This window comes from Geotrypetes seraphini, chromosome 6 (assembly GCF_902459505.1).
Source record: "Geotrypetes seraphini chromosome 6, aGeoSer1.1, whole genome shotgun sequence".
Taxonomy (NCBI): Eukaryota; Metazoa; Chordata; class Amphibia; order Gymnophiona; family Dermophiidae; genus Geotrypetes; species Geotrypetes seraphini.
This window is the reverse complement of record NC_047089.1, coordinates 164750034-164765802: the sequence shown is the minus strand read 5'-3', so window position 1 is coordinate 164765802 and position 15769 is coordinate 164750034. Positions and strand designations below refer to the sequence as shown.

At 41.9% G+C, this 15769-nt stretch overlaps 1 protein-coding gene across 1 annotated transcript in view; it reads right to left on the bottom strand.

Annotated features, from left to right (window-relative positions):
* Positions 1-15769, bottom strand: part of COL4A1 (collagen type IV alpha 1 chain) — a 347504-nt gene that overhangs the window by 40807 nt on the left and 290928 nt on the right. Inside the window, exons 40-41 of the mRNA XM_033949647.1 lie at positions 15419-15517; positions 4215-4265 (exon numbers count right to left, since the gene is read on the bottom strand). Coding sequence (XP_033805538.1) covers positions 4215-4265; positions 15419-15517 — 150 coding nt within the window. The remainder of the gene's footprint in view (positions 1-4214; positions 4266-15418; positions 15518-15769) is intronic.

Sequence of the window (15769 nt, the reverse complement as noted above, 5' to 3'; positions counted from 1 at the left end):
TAGTTATCGTCTGTGTCTAGTCAGTTTTTAAATTGTTTTAAAATTCTTTTTATTCTGTAACTTTTATTCATGTGTAAATCGCCTTGAATACTGACAAGGCGATTAATCAAATAAATATTAAACTTGAAACTTGAAACTTGAAAAAAATAAAATCAACAAAACAAATTAACAAAACCCGATGATCCGTTGACGATTGGGAGCATAAGAAGCTTGAGTGCCTGGTGGCCCACTGAGGATCAGTAAGACAGTATTTATATTACTGTTAACGAAGTGCAACACAAATGTTGGATTAGGTTTGACGTTTTGGGATTGACATTCAACATACAGTCACTTCCCCCACCCCCAGATTCTATATATTGTGTTTAAATTTCCCCGCCTAACTTTGTGTGTGCATCAAGGCTCAGAAACATCAATAATTGCATGCTAACAACCAATTACTGATATTTATTGGCAGTCTTAAAAATTTGCGCATGCATCTTGCCATGGAGTATTCTAGAAAATGCGGCATCTAACTTCAATCGTGCATATCTGAAAAGGGGAAAAACAAAAGGAATTGACCCCAAAATATCCACAAAGAAGAAAATCCAGAGAAAACCAAAAAAACTCTGTGGAGTGACGATGTTCCTAAATGGACTTTATTTGAAAGTATCAAAGTTCCAAAGGTACACTAAAATCATCCACATAAAATAATTCCATCCACATAAAAGTAAATCATCTACATAAGAGCCTTAAAAGACCTAGTCCGCTAGGGATACAGGATCCAACAAGGTCTGCATTTTGACAAAAAGTCTTCTTCAGAGGTCCCTGGGGGTCCTATAAAGGTGAGTACATGGGAAACAATTGTGTGGTGAGCCGGAAATGCAAGCAGTGTCTCACTTCCGGCTCACCACACAATTGTTTCCCACGTACTCACCTTTATAGGACCCCCAGGGACCCCTGAAGAAGACTTTTTGTCGAAACGTGGACCGTGTTGGGTCCTGTATCCCTAGCGGACTAGGTCCTTTAAGGCTCTTATGTGGATGATTTACTTTTATGTGAATGAAATTATTTTATGTGGATGATTTTAGTGCACCTTTGGAACTTTGATACTTTCAAATAAAGTCCATTTAGGAACATCGTCACTCCACAGAGTTTTTTTGGTTTTATCTGAAAAGGGGATGCAGCCATGGGCATGTCAGAGGCATTCTAAAATGTTACGCCCAGAGTCTATGTTGGGCACTGGCATTAGGTAAGACGTGGGATCCGTGCAAAATTCTATTCTATAAATGGTGTGCTCCCTTTATAGAATAGTGCTTAACGCTCTAGTTTTTTGGCGCTGAATTTTCAGTGCCATGCATTGAATTCCCTTCTACACCTGCTCAAGAACAGATTAAAATGCAAGTGCATATGTTACGCATGTATAAAATGCACATGCACATTGTGAATCCATCCATGCTCTGACCAAACTCTGTCTCTATGCAAGCCTACTGGAAAAGTACATGCGTACTTTTAAGCGTGACCTAATCACATAGGGGCACATTTACACCCCGGAAACAAATGGTTTATGCAATTACCAGTCCAAGAAAAAGCAGAGCACTCCAGGTCTTCAAACCAATAGGAATTTTAATAGCTATCATCCAAATGCAATAACAAGACTCAACTCGACACTGGCTGTGTTTCGGCTAAAGAGCTTGCCTCAGGAGTCTTAGAGTCTATGATAAAAATTATAAGAATTGCTTCAGTTTATGAGGTATGCTTTTTCTATTTTTAAGAATATCCAATTTTATGCATATTTATGTATTCTTTTGTAATTTCATGTTTTATGAATGTTCTTATAATTTTTATCATAGACTCTAAGAATCCTGAGGCAGGCTTTTTAGCTGAAACAGTCAGTGTCGAGTTGAATCTTGTTATTGCTTTTGGACGATGGCTATTAAAATTCCCATTGGTTTGAAGTCCTGGAGTGTTCTGCTTTTTCTTGGACTGGTAATTGTATAAACCATTTTCATCAGCAACACGATTCTCTAAGCAGCGCCTGTTACATGGACACCAGTTAGAGAATCAGGGTGTGTCTATATCCTATGTCCAGTATTGCCCCTTTGTGTTCCTATCCTTTCTTCTTCCATACCTAACATCTATTGTCTGTCTCCCTGTCCCTCCCCTCTCTTTTGCCTTCTTACCACTTCCTATCCCCACTCTGGGGTCAGGATTCTCCTTCTTTCATCACACTCACCCCAGTTCAGTATGTGTCTCCATCCTAGTTCTCCAACACCTCTGCCCCCTCTCTTCTGTTCAGCATCTTTCCCCCTTTCTTTACTTAGTCAGTCAGCCAGTCAGTGTCTCTCTCTCTCTCTCTCTCTCCAAGCTGGTCCAGCATCTATCCCTTTCCCTCCAGCACCTCTTTTTGTCTCTGTCCCTCCCTCCCCTCCCTCCTGCCAGTCCAGCAGAACACACTTAGTTCTCCCTCCCTCTCACCTGCGGGTCCAGTGTTTCTCCATCCCCATGGTTCTAGCATCTCTCCTTCCCACCTGTTCTCCACAATCCGATGGTGTTTGCTAACCTGCTTCAATCACTGCTGGCAGGAACATTGCAGTGACTGAAAGGAGCTGCCTCGGGACCTTGGGCTTCCCTATGATACGTCCTGCCCATGCAGAACAGGAAGTTACATCAGAGGAGGCAGAATGTATCACAGAGAAGACACCAAGGCCCTGAGGCAGCTCCTTTCAATCGCTGCAGTGGCCCTGCTGGCAGTGACTTGAGTTAGGCTAGCAAGCACCATCAGACAAGGGGCAGCGTGCAAGAGGGAGAGAGGATAGCTGCCGGCAGTCCGGGACAGTAGGTAGAATGAGAGACAGGGAGGGGGGTCCTCTTGTGGAGATTGTAATTGCTGTTGGGAAGGCTTAGCTTCCCCAAGCCTTTTATATAGGGTGCCCTTTGCTGACACCCTCAATAGATATTCAGATACACTGAAACCTTCTTATAAACTTCCTCCAATCTGTACCAATAAAATATTTTCAGCATCTCTGTGTTCAGAAAGTTGCGATCTTTGTTTCAAATTCACTTCATCGTACAGAAACAAATTGATTTTTCAGCCAGGCAATTTTTGGAACCTGAGCTAATCTGGGTTTGCTTTGACAAAATATAGAAACATAGAAACATAGAAATAGACGGCAGATAAGGGCCACGGTCCATCTAGTTTGCCCACCCCAATGACCCTCCCCTACCTTTCTCTGTGAATAGATCCCCCGTGTCTATCCCATTTGGCCTTAAAATCAGGCATGCTGCTGGCCTCAGTAACCTGAAGTGGAAGACTATTCCAGCGATCAACCACCCTTTCAGTGAAAAAGAATTTCCTGGTGTCCCCGTGCAGTTTCCCGGCCCTGATTTTCCACGGATGCCCCCTTGTTGCCGCGGGACCCTTGAAAAAGAAGATATCTTCTTCCACCTCGATGCGGCCCGTGAGATACTTGAATGTCTCGATCATGTCACCCCTCTCTCTGCGTTCCTCGAGTGAGTACAGCTGCAAAAACTTATGCAGGTAAGACATTTCTTTTCTTTCATTATTTTATGAATCTTTTTATATTTTTTCACATTGAAAGTGTAGAGTATGTTGTGAAACAAACTTCTACGTTAATGATTCTTGAACTGCATTCTTTAGACAGTAGAATATGAAAAATGTAGAAGGCACAGTATATGAATAGACTGTGAGAACCGATAAAAAAATATTCCATTAGGATGACATACCTCATTCTTAGGGCCATGAGAACACAAATGATGAGAAATTTCCAGATTTGAAGCAAGGACAATTTGTGTATTTTGTATGAGATCTCAGATGGCTCTTACTGTATATCCGTCTTAATCCAATCTGACTATGCATTATTTATTTTAAAGTACTGTGGGCTCCTTTTACTAAGCCGCGTTAGGGCATTAATGCGCAGAATAGCGTGCGCTAAATTGCCGCACGCGCTAGACGCTAACACAAGCATTGAGCTGGCGTTAGTTCTAGCCACGTAGCGTGGATTTAGCGCACGCTAAAATGCTGCGTGCGCTAAAAACGCTAACGCAGCTTAGTAAAAGGAGCCCTGTATTTGTTGAAGCAGATGGTTGCCCTTGTGGTAACATATGGTGTAAACACCAGTCTTTGTCTAGAATGCTATGCTGGATGTAACAATCGATAGAATATATTGTGAAATCATAGATGCTTTCCTTAAATGTTCTTTTATTACAATATTCACCTTTGTCTCCCTTTGATCCATGAGGTCCTGGAAGTCCTCGCCCAGGAATACCTAAAAAACAAAAGTGGGCGGTTATGAACACAAGTAAACAATAAGAATGTGGAAATGATCACTAAAGATCATGGAAAGACAAAACAAATTCAGATACCAAGAACTGTCAAAGGGCAATCTATTATATAAATACGAATGCATATACTAAAAAAAGAAAAGAAAAAAAGTCCTGTTATTCTGGCAAATCTTGCTGCAGACCTGGCCACCCACAATTTATTTTTTAAGCAACGCAAAAAAACAAAAGGATTATCTGTTCAAACAAATGCTTGTCAGCAAGGTGACGTCTATTGGCAGTGGAAGAATGCACATGCGTGTATTAGTGCATGGTCCACATATCCCATGCCAAAGAAATGCCTCTCTGACATACCGAGATGAAAAGGCTCAATACCCACAAAACACTTGTGGTGGCCCCAACTCATGCCCATGTCCAAGAGAGAAGTGCTATTGTCCTCTTTTGCCTTGTCCCTACTGCTGCCTCTCCAGCAGATCCAGAAGTCAAGGATCCCCTATGTAAGTTGTGGGAAGTAGTGTTAGGAGCACAGAAGCAGCAGGAGAAAGGGGACAGTGACAGCAGTGCCATGGGGGGTGGGGGGGCGGAGGACAAGTGCTTGTGTTTGTGAGTGTCTGTTAATAATCAATAAATAATCAGCCCAATATTCAGTGGTATTTAATTGTCTGGGAACAACTCCTGGCTAGCTAAATACTGCTAAGCTGGCTAATCGCCAATATTCAGTGGCGGTTATCTCCCACTGAAGAACCCGGTCAGTGGATTGGCAGGTGATCAACTATATCATGTAACATTGCCGGTCACTATTAATATTCATCGGGTCACCGCCTAAGCCTAGTGGCCAGATAGACCCACCTAAATAGAAGGTCTATCTTTGGCTGTTGTGCCTTAACCAACCAGCCGAGGAATATTGACTTGGTTGGCTAAGTCTTTGGCAGCTGAACTGGAAATGCAATGCTGGTGGCCAGATATGGCCCGGCACTGAATATCTGGGGTTGCCACCAACTGCAGGAGGTAGCCATGCTGTCTCCCGTGGTCTGAATAGTGGCCCCAATGTACTTTTTGGAGGGAGTGACTAATAAAAAAGTAATTCATGGGGTTGGTATTAGTGTCGAGAATTCTTTTTATTATTAGAACACATTCATTATGTTATATGGATATATTGTTTAAAATGGATAAATTGTTTTATAATGTAAAATCTTCTGTTACAAAGCCGCGTTAGCAGCTGCGCTGCACTAACGTCCCTGAAGCCCATAGAGATTTAAAGGGCTTCGGGGCTATTGCCGCGCGGCTTTATAAAAGAGGCCATTAAAAGGCAAGTCAATAATAGGTAACTTAGAAATATACTTTTACTATATTCTTTAGGATTATTATATCTCTTCCATGTCTTAAAGGGAGTTTTCATTTTCTATATAATTTTATTATATGACCTGCTTTGATCTGCTTGATAGAAAAATGTCAGAATAGTACATTCCTAATAAACAATAAGCCCTTAATTATATATAGCATCCAAAATTGGGCACTGATATTTGGGTGCCTATACAAGCTGTGTTCCTAAATTGGCTAACAAGCTAATTAGTACCAATAATTGGGTGCTAATTGGCACAGATTTGAATTTGCGCACACATCTTGCAGTGCACTATTCTATAACAATGTGCACCCAAATCCCAGTGTGCAAAATCCAAACGGCAGCATGGCCATGGAGGGTGAATGGTTGGGTCAGGGTTGTTCCTAAAATTTGCACAGTGTCACAGAATACCAGGGATGGGTGCCCAAATTGGGTGCTGGGAATTACACCTGGTTTCAGCAGGTGTTAAGTCCTGACGCCCAAAGCAGGGAGCAAACATTGGCACTCGGTGCTATTCTAGAATGGATGCTCATCTTTCAGTGCCCACTTTGGAATATAATCGAGCACCGATTTTTGAGTGCTATTTATTGAATATTGTCCTTAATGATAAATGAAATTAGGTGTCTATTTTCCTTTATAGAATAATAGCCTAATTAGGCTATTTTCACTGATGTTTCTCAACTCGGTCCTCGCAAACTCCTTTGCCAGTCAAGTTTTCAGGATATCTACAATGGATATGCAAAAACTTGATCGCCATACACTACCTTCATTATATGCAAATTTCTTTCATGCATATTCATTGTGGATAGCCTGAAAACCTGACTGATTTATACCACAGATCTGGTGCAAATATTTGTACTTAAGTGCTGGTGATACATGCACAACTTATATCATTCTATAAGGCAGGGCTACTTAATTCTCATCGTTCACAGGCAGATAAAGTTTTACGAATATCCATAATGAATATGCATGAGAGATATTTGTATACCAAGGAAACAGTGCATGCAAATCTCTCTCATTCAAATTCATTGTGGATATTCGGAAAACCTGGCCTGCTTGTGGACTTCAAGAACCAGAATTGAGGAGTCCTACTATAAGGTATGCATAAGTGTGAACTCTGCCCACTATGCAAGTGTGAACTTTGCCCACCATGCGTAAGTGTGAACCTTGCCCACCATGCAAATAATAATAATAATTTATTTCTTATATACCGCTATACCCTAAGTTCGAAGCAGTTTATAGTGAAGTCGTGTCTAGAGGGAGTACAGTGTCAACAGAAGGATACAGGATAATACAAAGTGAGCAGGTACTGGGTGGTTACAATAAGGTACGAAATATTAACACGAAAAAACAGTTACAGTGTGTTTACGATGAGGTACAGGGTACTGGGGTGTTTACAGAAAGGTTAACAAGAAAAAACAGTTACAGTGTGTTTACAATGAGGTACTGGGGTGTTTACAGAAAGGTACAAGATATTAACAAGAGACCAGTTACAGGATGTTTACAATAAGATACAGGAAGGTACAAGGTGAGCGGGTACTGGGGTGATTACAGTAAGGTTCAAGATATTGACAAGAGAACAGTTATAGGATGTTTACAATCAGATACAGGATGTTATACTAAGTTATAGGATGATACAATATGAACAGTTACTAGGGGTCAGTGCTGTTTACAGCTAGATATATATGATAAGCGTAAGAGAGGTACAGCATAAGACGTTGGGGGAGGGGAAAAGGACTTTCGATGTGGTTTATAATTGTTAGGGGGAGAGTTTAGGTGGTGTTGAAGAGGCGGGTTTTCAGAGATTTTCTGAAGTCCACGTATGATGTGGCTTCAAGTATTGGTTTTGCTAGCCATGTGTTCAGTTGGGCTGCCTGGAAGGAAAGCATTCTGTTTAGGTACTTCTTGTAGTGACATGATTTCAGGGATGGGTAGGTAAAGAGGTTTGTTCTGCGGGAGGTCTTTTTTGGGCAGTAGGTGAGGAATTGGGAAGCTAAGTAGGTTGGTAGCATTCCGAAGATCGCTTTGAAGCTGATGCAGGCAAACTTGAAGAGTATTCTGGATTCTACTGGTAGCCAGTGGAGTTTTTGGAGGTATGGAGAGATATGTTCCCATTTCTTGAGTCCGAAGATGAGACGGACGGCAGTGTTTTGGATTAATCTTAGCTTTTGGAGGGACTTTTTGTATGCTCCCAAGAATATGATGTTGCAGTAGTCCAGAGTACTCAAGATGGAGGCTTGTACTAGTAGACGAAAGGATGATTCATCGAAGAATTTTTTGATGGTGCGAAGTTTCCATAGGGTAGAGATACATTTTTTGAACATTAGGTCAGTGTGTTTTTCTAGTATTAGGTGTCTGTCAAGGGTAACCCCTAGTATTTTAATAGATTGATCAATTTCATAATCTTTGCCATTCATGTGGATCTTGTTATCTTTTATCTGCTCGTTGGGAGAGGCTAAGAAAAATTTGGTTTTTTTCTGTACCAGTATTTACAAATTAGCATTTATGTGGAATACTGGCAGTAAGCATGTGTGCACATATATGCTAGTCTTCTAAACCAGTGTTCTTCCACCACCGGTCCGTTGACCGGTGCCGGTCCACAGAAATTTCCTGCCGTTCCACAGGGCCAGCACGTGCATCAGGCCCAAAACAGTGTTCGTCAACTGCCGGTCCAGGGTGCGCTCAGTGCGGCATTATCTTCGAGCCGGCTCCCTCTTCCTAACTGATTCAGTGCACAAAGCCAAGGGCAGCGGCTCCTACGTGCGTCCTGTGCCTGAACCAGAAGCCTTCTCTCTGACGTCGCAACGTCAGAGGGAAGGCTTCCAGATGAGGTGCGGGATGTGCAAGGAGCCACTGCCCACAGCTTTGTGCACTGCATCAGTGAGGAAGAGGGAGATGGCCGGAAGATAACACCAGGGGCGGCACAAAATGGCCAGGTGGGAGCAGGCCAGAAGGTAAGGCATAGCATAGAGGGAGGGAGACAACAATGGTAGGGGGGGAATGATTTCATTTTTTAATTTAGTGATTGAATTATGTCAATTTTGAGAATTTACATGTGCTGCCAGTGTGCTTTGTGTAGTTTAATTTTGTGGTTAACCATTATGTGTTGTTAATAAGATTATATTGTGTGTAACTATGAAAAATTAATGGAAAAAATAGTGTTACAATTAATACTATTATGGGGGCGGGGTCTGGGGTGGAGATTGGGTAGAGATGGGCGGGATCTGGCCCACAACTTAGCCCAGTGTTCTTCAACCGCCGGTCCACAAAATAATTATTTTATTTCTACTGGTCCATAGGTATAAAAAGGTTGAAGAACACTGTTCTAAACATTTATGCACAAAATAGACACATAAACATCATTTATGTTATAGAATTGCCTTTTAGTGATTAGAGCAGTGATTCCCAATCTTTTCACTATGGCAGAACCCTTAGGGTATTTTTTTCTTACACCGAGGATCCCTCAATTTATGTAAACATATATATGTTCATACAAACAGATTCTACAATTTAATTTCTTCTGGATCCCTAAAGAGAGTTTGAGAAACCCTAGGGTTCCGCAGACCCCCAGTTTGGGAATCATTGAGTTAGAGAAACAAGGGCAAACAGAAAGAATTCAAATTGTACTAACACTGCTTGTGACTTTGGACAAATTATCTATCACCCTCCCTGTCTCAGGCACAAACTGAGGAGGCAATATTCAGTAGTACTGAACCCAGATAAATGATCCAGATAAATATCTGGATATTCAAAGAGATATCCACATAGCTCTGAGCCACAATATATCATGCCTCAGAGATATTTGGATATCCAGAAAGAATTAACTGGATAGGACCTTTCTATCCAGCTAATCTAAAATCCCACACATGGCCCTTCAGATTTTTAGATAGATGAATTTTTAAAGTGAAGGACTTCTCCAGATGACTCCTGAAGTTACCTAGTTAAGTCCTTTGGAATACTGGCCTCTTAGAATGTAAGCCCATCTACTTTTCCAAAATATAACTTGTCTTGAGATACTGAACTAATGGCCTCTTTTACAAAGCCACGCTAACGGCCCCGAAGCCCATAGAGATTTAAAGGGCTTCGGGGCTTTTGCTGCACAGCAGCCGCTAGCGCAGCTTTGTAAAAGTGGCTGTAAATCTGAAACAAATTTTTAATTCTATGTATTCCCTTGGATTTTATAAATTTGCACACACAAATTTGTGCACAAAAATTATAGAACAAGAACAGTTGTATGCACAATTTACTTTAAAAATTGAATGTTATAGTACAAGTCCAAAAATCCAGACTGCTCAGGGGTTGGGTCAGTCCAGATTTTTGGATTTTCTGGATTCTCAGGCAGTATGTTTAAAATTCATTCCATATGTCCCTCTTCTTATCCAGTCTCTCTCTCTCTCTCTTTCTTCCCTACTTAGACTCTCTCTCTCTCTCTCTCTGTTCATCTCTTTTTCCATAGCCAGCATGTCCACTCTCTCCTGCCATTAGGTTGGGTCGCACCTCCCCCCTCCCCGTTCCTTTAAGTTGGGAGCAGGAGGGGTTCTCCGTCCCTCCTGCTGCTCCGCCGGCTGCCTTCAGCAATGCGGGCCTTAGGCCCTGCCCCGGTGCATCATGTGATACACAGGGAGGGGCCTAAGGCCCTAATTGACTCAGGCTCCTCGGGCTCTTCCCTTTGGAGGAGCTCAGGTGCCTGAGCCAATGAGGGACTTCCTTAGGGAGGAGCCTGATTGAAATTGATTGGTCAAGCAGGCAACCGGCAGATACTGCTCAGCCAATGAAATTCAAATCAGTTCTGTCAGGGCCTCAGGAGGTTCGGAGAATCCCCAGCCCAAGAACCATGCTTTTTTGGGGTGATGGGGTTACTTTTTGTTTGATGCAGTTTGACTGGCTGAGCAGGCTGCCTACTCAACAAATCAAACTGCATCAAGCAAAAAGTAAACAAAAAAAAAGTAGGGCTGTAGAGCTGGGACTTCACTGAATCCCCTGAAAGACCTCGCCGCATGCCACTGTCTATAATTATGTATTGAACTGTCATTATAGACTTCTCCCTTAGTGTGCATCATCCTAGTGCCTAAATTGTGGCATTCTTTCTTGAATCTACCCTATTCTATCTGGGATTCTACCTTGAGTTAAAATAAGACTGGTACAATGAAGATGGAATCCATTACAGGCAAAAACGATGCACCCCAGTGAAGGAAGATGTTTATTTGTCATTGTCTGTACACTATCAAATCTTGAATTTCCTTTGAATGGTGTCAGTTCATATAAAACTCGTTTAGTTTGAATTTTGAAGAGATAGGGATAATTAGCTATTAATACCAAAAACAATTATTGTTAAAATTGATGAATCATGATTCAAAATATTTCCTCCATTTCTTCCTGATTTTCCTACATTCCACTTCTATAACCAGTGGTGTAGTAATGGGGGGAGGGGGTGGTCCACCCTGGGCACCATCTTGGTGAGGGCGCAGGCACCCATCTTCCTCTCTGCCCCCGTTACTTCCCCTGCCCCACCTCCCACTGCCATGCATCCACGCTGCTTCCCTTCCCCCGTACCTCAGCAATGTTCCTGGCGTGGGCAGCAACCCCCAAGCTGCTGTCGCACCAGCGTCGGCTCTTCCTCTGATGTCACTTCCTAGACACAGGTCCAGGAAGTGACATCAGAGGAAAAGCTGACGCTGGCGTGACAACAGCGTGGAGGTTGCTGCTTGTGCCAGAAACGTTACAGACGTATGGGGTAAGGGAAGTGACACGTGCGTGGCAGGAGGGGGCAGGGAAGGAGCATGTGGCAGTGGGGGAGTGGAGAAGAGGGCAGGGGAGGGGTGCCACCACCCCAGGCGCCTCTCATCCTCCCTATGCCATTGGCTATACCTCTATGCACAATGTGATCTTCTGCTACATCCCTTAACATATCTGATCCTCTTGAGTTGTAAATTGCCTTTGAATCTGCTTCTCCTGAGTTGTAAGTCGCCCTGAACCTAATTAGGCATAGAGCGACACAGAAATCGCAGATCAATTTAGATTAGTTCATCCATGTTACCAGGGCAATGGACTCCAAGAACAAATAAGAGATTATTAGGTTTAAAATGGCACCATCTACAGGCAAAAATGTATCATAAAATTGAGGAAAAGCAAAGCAACATTCAAACAACCAGTCTAAAGCTTTGCTCTGTTTTAGAGGAAATTGCTTATACTGTGACTTTTAGCAATCAGCGGGGTATCAAGAACATAATAAATATATAAAGACGAAATGTAGTCTATTATTCATTAAGAGGAGGAAAGAGGACCTCAGAGTAATATCTACAAAAAATGTTATTTTATCCTTCAAAAACTAAAAAAAAAAACAAAAACCAAAAAAAAAACACTTGCCTATTAATCCAAGTTCCAATTAAGGGTCTTTTTTACAAAGCCATGGTAGCAATGCTGCCAAGATAAATGCGTCAATAGCCATAAGGACATAGGGCTAGATTCAATTGAATGGCCGATCCGTAGCCGATTCATGCAGGCCCGACGAATTCCCAAAATATAAAAATTTAAATGAGGGCGATCAGAGGAACGCCCCCCTCTGACCACATGGATCGCTAGTGTGTGATCCTGACGCTTCTGCAGATCATCTATAGATGGTCTGCGCATGCATCTAAGACCTGTCTGAGCTGCGACTTTTTAAAAAACTTTTACTTTACATTTACTAGCCCAGCGAGCCCATGGTTTTAACCTGTGGGGAAGGGCAGGAGAGATTCAGGGCGGCAGGCAGGAGAGATTTGGGGCAGAGCAGGGCGGCAGGCAAGATTCGGGGCAGAGCAGGGCGGCGATTCTGGGTGGCAGGCAGGAGAGATTTGGGGCACCGCAGGGTGGCAATTCGGGGCGGCAGGCAGGATAGATTCGGGGCATAGCAGGGCAGCGATTTGGGGCAGCAGATAGGATAGATTCGGGACAGAGCAGGGCGGCGATTCGGGGCGGCAGGCAGGAGAGTTTCGGGGAAGAGCAGGGCGGCGATTCGGGGCGGCAGGCAGGAGAGATTCGGGGCAGAGAGATAAATATTGGCGGTGCAGCAGAGAGCAGGGCATGCAGAGAGCAGGGCAGAGAGTAGGGCGGCAATTTAGCTGGAGAGTCAGAAAGGACGTTTGCGACTGGTCCCAAGCAGTCGCTTTTTGTGCTGATCGGCCAGCTCAGTCGGTTTGCAAGATTTTTTAGTTAATTGGGTCCCTGCCTACTTTGCATGCCGTTCCCATCATTTGCATGCGCAGATCAGAATCGGATCGGCAGAGAGGTAAGTGAATCGGGCCGGATTAAAATCGGGTCGCAAACCGATCGGTACACGATCGGTTTGCTTAGTGAATCTAACCCTTAATTGGCTTCGTAGCATTTACTGCAGCAGCATCACTACCGCAGCTTTGTAAAAGGGGCCCTAAGAGATTCCGTATCAAAACCAATCTACAGATACATTCTAAACAGTAATTTATGATATTTAAAATTCAATCATCTTTAATTTATACATAGAAGAAATTCCCAGATTGCTGAATGGAAGCCTTCGTTTCGCAACCCCAGCTGCAACAAGGCCATGTCTGCTGTTCCTTTTTCAATCTGTCAAGTTCTTAAAATAGTGTCAAGGCTTTATATATTCTATATTCAGAATGTATTTACTTTCATAAATTTTATTTCATTAATCCTTATAATTTATTTCTAAAATAATTAAATAATTATATACACACTATTGCTACAAAGACTACCTTAATAAAGTGCAAATATCAAGTGCAAACGTAAAGTGCAAAGTGTGTTGTTGTGCAAAAACAGGGGTCAAGCTCGGCTGTGCTTAATTCATATATTTCACATAGTTCATCAAGTGGTCTTCACAGTTCATCAAGGTATAAAATGTATAAATTCACTCCTTAAGTGCTACATAAATCAACGAGCACTTATCTTTCTCCTTGGCCAATCAATGTCTTTGCCTGATAGCTTAACACAGTCCATGATCCAAATGTCTAAAATCCATGAGAAAAAACAATATTGAATTCACTTCATAAAGACAGTTCTTATATCGCTCTCTCTTCTCCGCCACCTTTTAGCCTCCGACTCCAGTTGAGTTTCAGCTTAGTCCGTCATCAGGGAGGTTTGAATTGTGAATACTGAGGTGAAATACATGAATTAAGCACAGCCGAGCTTGACCTCGTTTTTGCACAAGAACACACTTTGTATTTTACATTTGCACTTTATATTTGCATTTTATCAATGTAGTCATTGTAACAATACTGGGTATACAATTGTTTAATTATTTTTAGAAATAAATTATAAGGACTGATGAAATAAAATTTATGAAATTAAATACATTCTGAATATAGAATTTTATGAAGTGAATGTTAGGAAGTGGCTAGAACACCCCGTTTTTTAACATTACATAGAAACATAGAAAAAGCGGCAGAAAAGGGCTATAGCCCATTCCAAGTCTGCCCATTCCAAGTATCCCCCCCCTGAATTTACTCCCTTAAAGATCCCATGTGAGTATCCCATTTTTTCTTAAAATCCGTTACGCTACTGGCCTTTATCACCTGGGGTGGGAGTCTGTTCCAATGATCCACCACTCTTTCGGTGAAGAAGTACTTCCTGGGATCGCCATGAAACTTCCCTCCCCTGATTTTCAGCGGATGCCCTCTGGTGGTTGAGGGTCCCATGAGCCAGAAGATATCATCTTCTGACTCGATGCGTCCCGTGATGTACTTATACGTTTCAATCATATCTCCCCGTTCTCTTCTTTCCTCAAGTGAGTACAGCTGCAACTTCTTTAGTCTTTCTTCATACGTGAGATCCTTGAGCCCCATGACCATCCTGGTGGCCGTTGTGTTAAGGCTTTATATATACCTAGCTGGACATATCATCCAATTTCTGAATGCTGGTTTTGATATGGTATGATATTATTGTGAAATCTCATCATTGCAATTTGTATTAATAGACAAGCTTTATGAGGAGTGTTTTTAAAAGGACCAATGAAAGAAAATTTAATCCATTACATTTTTTTGTAAGAATGAGTCCGAGGTCCTTGTTTCTACAGAAAACCATTTCCATGATCGCCAATTAGATAGAATTTTGCTTTGGATAGGGTACACTCAGTTACAATGCACATAATTAGCAAATATAACAATAAGGTTGCTCTCGGTTCATAGGTATATCAACAACTATTGCTGAAGACAGTTCCTTTTGTACTTACATTAAACAGGTTTTGTGTACAGCCATGTGGCCCCCATTAGGAACATCATAATGGACTAAACTGTCATGAATTAGCTAGAATGCAATGAAACTTAGGGCTCCTTTTACTAAGGTGCGCTAGCGTTTTTAGCACATGCAGGAAATTACCGCATGCTACACCGCGCGCTATGCTTCTAATAACAATAATTAATTTTTATATACCACCTAACCAGCAGTTCATAGCAGTTTACACAATAGGCACTCAGCATACAATATAATAATAACTTCATACATAATAAAATTCTAAGTAACTAATACAAGCATTAAAACTAATGAATAAAAAAAACAAAATATAAACTAAAATAAGTATAGCTAAAAAGCTCAATGCTGGCGTTAAGGTCTAGTACGTATGGCAATGTAGTGTGCGCTATTCCGCGCATTAAAGCCCTAACGCACCTTAGTAAAAGGAGCCCTTAATTTAAAGCACAATGGATATTGAAACTAACCTAAGTTCTGGTGATACTCTTTCATCGCTCTTTTTCCAAGGGATCTTTTCTTACGCATGTCTACATATTTACTTTGATTCGCTGAAAGAAGGCCAACAAATAACTGTTCTCTTACCTGCATCCCCCTTCTCACCAGGTGTGCCAGGGATTCCATCATAACCTTGCTCACCCTTTTCACCAATGATACCAGGTAATCCTGGGAATCCAGGCTCACCTAAAAAGGAAAATATTTCATATTAAGAATGTGACATAACAGTGACTGTATTCTTATTTGTTCATTTATTCAAAATTTCAACAGGACAAAATAAACATGTATTTTTTGAACTCAAATGACCCAATATTCAGAACAATATAGCCAGCCGCTGACTAATTAAATTGCTTAGTCTCACTTATCTGGGCTAAGTGCCACTGAATATTGCACTTAGCACTGACCACAAAGCCGGATATTTGAGGGGCAGAGTCCGCA